Raw genomic sequence first — 2,872 nt, forward strand, 5'->3', positions numbered from 1 at the left:
CGCAATGGCAACGGCATACCCCACCCATCTCCACCTCTGGTGACTGGTGCCATGGCATGGCAATGTCCATGTGGCCCGCCCTCGGACACCCCCAAACCCGCACCCCCACGCGGCGACGCCACCCCAAGAGAAGAGAGAAGAGAGAATCCAAACCTCTTTCTCTCTCTTACCTAAGCCAAGCCGGGCCAGGCCGCGCGCGCGGGTCCTCCCCGATTTTCTCTCCCTCTCTAAATACAGCGGCGGCCTCGCGCGCCCGAGCCCGCCAAATCCCCCGCCCCCTCGCGCCCTTTTTCCCGCTCCCCATTATTCCCGCGATTCCCCTGCCCCGCCTCCCGCTGCCCAGCCAGCTACCCGCTCACCTTGCCGCCGCCCACCGGAAGCAGAGGAAGCAGGGCGCCATGGGCAAGTACATGCGCAAGAGCAAGGCCTCGGGGGAGGTGGCCGTCATGGAGGTCGCCGGCGCGCTGCTCGGCGTCCGCACCCGCTCCCGCACCCTCGCCGCGCAGCAGCACCGCCCCTCCTCCCCCTCCCCCTCCCCCTCCCCCTCGCAGCAGCCGCAGCGCAAGGGCCAGGAGGACGGCGACTACCTCGAGCTCAGGAGCAGGAGGCTCGAGAAGCAGCCGCCGCCGGGGCCCAAGGAGAAGGGGGACGCGCCGCAGCCGGCCGCGAGGAGGGCCGCCGCCGCTGGTGGGAGGGGGATGGAGTCGTTCGCGGCCGAGGGGTTCGAGGCCGACCTCGAGGTCTCCTTCGGCGACAACGTGCTGGACTGGGACGCCACCGACAGGTAAGAACAGAGCACCAGCGCCTTCTTTCCTCCCCCCTTCCTCTCCCCTCAATCCTTCCCCTCCGGTTCAGTCGGCAATCCCCTCCGCCCCGGCCGATACCAATACGATTGAGGTTTAGGGTTCATATCCGCCGCTGTTTCGTTCTGCTCCATTAGCGCCGCCGCTGCGCGGCCTCGAATCTCAACACGAATCCCCTCCCCTCTCAAACGAGCGCCGCCGCTGGCCCGCTGGTTTTCTCCACAGGATTGAGCCAAACCTTGTGCTGATTTCGCCCGGATGCTTGCGGGAATAATCCCTTGCAGTTTCCTGATTTTCCTCAAGCTGGAGCCGTTGGCCGTAGCTTTGAAAGAATCCAAGAAACGCCTGCCCGCCGTGTTGACCCGGCGAAAAAGGGCCCCCATTTTCCCCCCTCCAAAAAAGCCGCCATTTTTCCCGGCCAAACAAAGATGCATCCATCAAGGCGCACTCAATCAACCCCCAATCAAAGTGGGCGCTGCACTCGATTAGTGGAGCCTCCTCCTCCAGTGGCCGTGGCCTTTTCCCCGTAGTGGCAGGGGAAAGTAGCCTTCCCCACCATAGCCGCCCTCCATTGGCTTGGCCTCAATCTTTCCCAACAGCAACCAGAGGGAGAGGCCCCTCTCCCGCTCTTTCGCCAGCAATTTCAATCCCCCAAAGGCGCCACCGCCGTCGCGGTCAGGGCCCCATTTCTCGCCCGCCCGCCAGTCGCCACCGCCGTGGGTGAAAATGGCTTGCTGCTCATCATTGGCCCTTGTACCAGAGCGCCACCGCCGCCATTGAATGCTTGCTGGCCTCTTGTTAGCTTCCTGACCGGACGTTGAATGGACACCGGACCACGTTATTGTTCAGACGCTTGGGGTGAAAGGGAGCTGCCTCCGTTAAATTACCTGGTGTTGTGAGTGCACCTGCCACTTGAACAGCACAAATTTTACTTACTGGTAGTTCAGGCCTTGGAAGACCTCAGTAAATATATCTTTCTCCGGCTTATTTAATTCTACTTATGTTCGTATGATTGATCTCGTGGTCCCGTTGTCCGGCGTATGCATGTTGAACGCGCCCATTTAGCTTGCTTGGCCGTGTTAGGCCAAGTTGTTGTTTGTTTGTCAGCATCCAGTCATTCAGTGTGCTTGAGCTGCACCAATTATCAGGTACACCTGACATTGTCTAGCGTGGGGCACTTGCAAGTAATGAAATGGACAAGATCATGCTAGAACATGAGCTGTCGTGTTCAACTTCCTGTAGCTTGGTCTCATCTGAGCTCACCAACCCAGCTTGCATCTGCAGTAATTTGCAAGACCTCGTGTGCATTTCAGCTTCTGAACCTCATGTTGCTTGCAGGGGCGCCAGGGAGACGACGCCGTGCAGCCTGATCTACAGCTCGGAGACGATGAGCACCCCCGGGTCGGCGACCGGGGCCCGCAACCATTCCCGCCGCAGGGCGCAGACGCCGGTCTGCCGCTACGTCCCGAGCTCGCTCGAGATGGACGAGTTCTTCGCCGCCGCGGAGCAGCAGCAACACCAGACCTTCAGGGAGAAGTAAGAACTCTGCCTCCTCCTACCACCATCATTTAAACATGCTCACTGAAGATCAAGCTTCTTGTTCATACAATTGTTCTAACACTCGCTGCTTCATTCTAATCAGGTACAACTTCTGTCCCGCGAGCGAGCGCCCGCTCCCCGGACGGTACGAGTGGACGGTGCTGGACTGCTAGGGCTTCATACCTCACACCACCACCACCACAACCAGGAGCTCCTCCATTGATCTCTGTAACACCAGAATGACCACCACCATCAGCAGCAGCAGCAGCATGTCATATGCCGTGGGCGCGATGCAAATGCAGTAGCGTTAGGTTTCTGATTCACCTGTTGTAAAAACTTAGAGTTAGCCCGCAGTCAGTCAGCAGTAGCTCAGCCAGCCAGCCATCTCTCAGCCTGATCCCCAACCTCACTGTAACCATCGTTAGTTAACAACATCTCATTTCCGTAGGCTCTAGCTTGATTAGCAGCTCGGTTATCTTCTGTATCCCGGTCCTCCATCAATGAATGAATCAGAGCTAGATTTATTTTCA

General features: G+C 58.9%; 1 protein-coding gene across 1 annotated transcript; it reads left to right on the forward strand.

Moving 5' to 3' along the window:
- Positions 1-274: 274 nt before the first annotated feature.
- LOC109782086 (cyclin-dependent kinase inhibitor 5) lies at positions 275-2,872 on the forward strand. The gene is made up of 3 exons (XM_020340669.4): positions 275-784; positions 2,142-2,339; positions 2,446-2,872. Exons 1-3 carry the CDS (start codon positions 399-401, stop codon positions 2,513-2,515), a joined length of 654 nt encoding a protein of 217 aa, XP_020196258.1. The 5' UTR covers positions 275-398; the 3' UTR covers positions 2,516-2,872.

Source organism: Aegilops tauschii, chromosome 4 (assembly GCF_002575655.3).
Source record: "Aegilops tauschii subsp. strangulata cultivar AL8/78 chromosome 4, Aet v6.0, whole genome shotgun sequence".
Lineage (NCBI taxonomy): Eukaryota > Viridiplantae > Streptophyta > Magnoliopsida > Poales > Poaceae > Aegilops > Aegilops tauschii.

Excerpts from the sequence above, each read along its gene's own strand:
- LOC109782086 (XM_020340669.4), top strand. The coding sequence starts at position 399 with ATGGGCAAGTACATGCGCAAGAGCAAGGCCTCGGGGGAGGTGGCCGTC. Across the intron at positions 785-2,141 it reads GACTGGGACGCCACCGACAG|GGGCGCCAGGGAGACGACGC; the intron begins GTAAGAACAGAG and ends TGTTGCTTGCAG. Across the intron at positions 2,340-2,445 it reads CACCAGACCTTCAGGGAGAA|GTACAACTTCTGTCCCGCGA; the intron begins GTAAGAACTCTG and ends CATTCTAATCAG.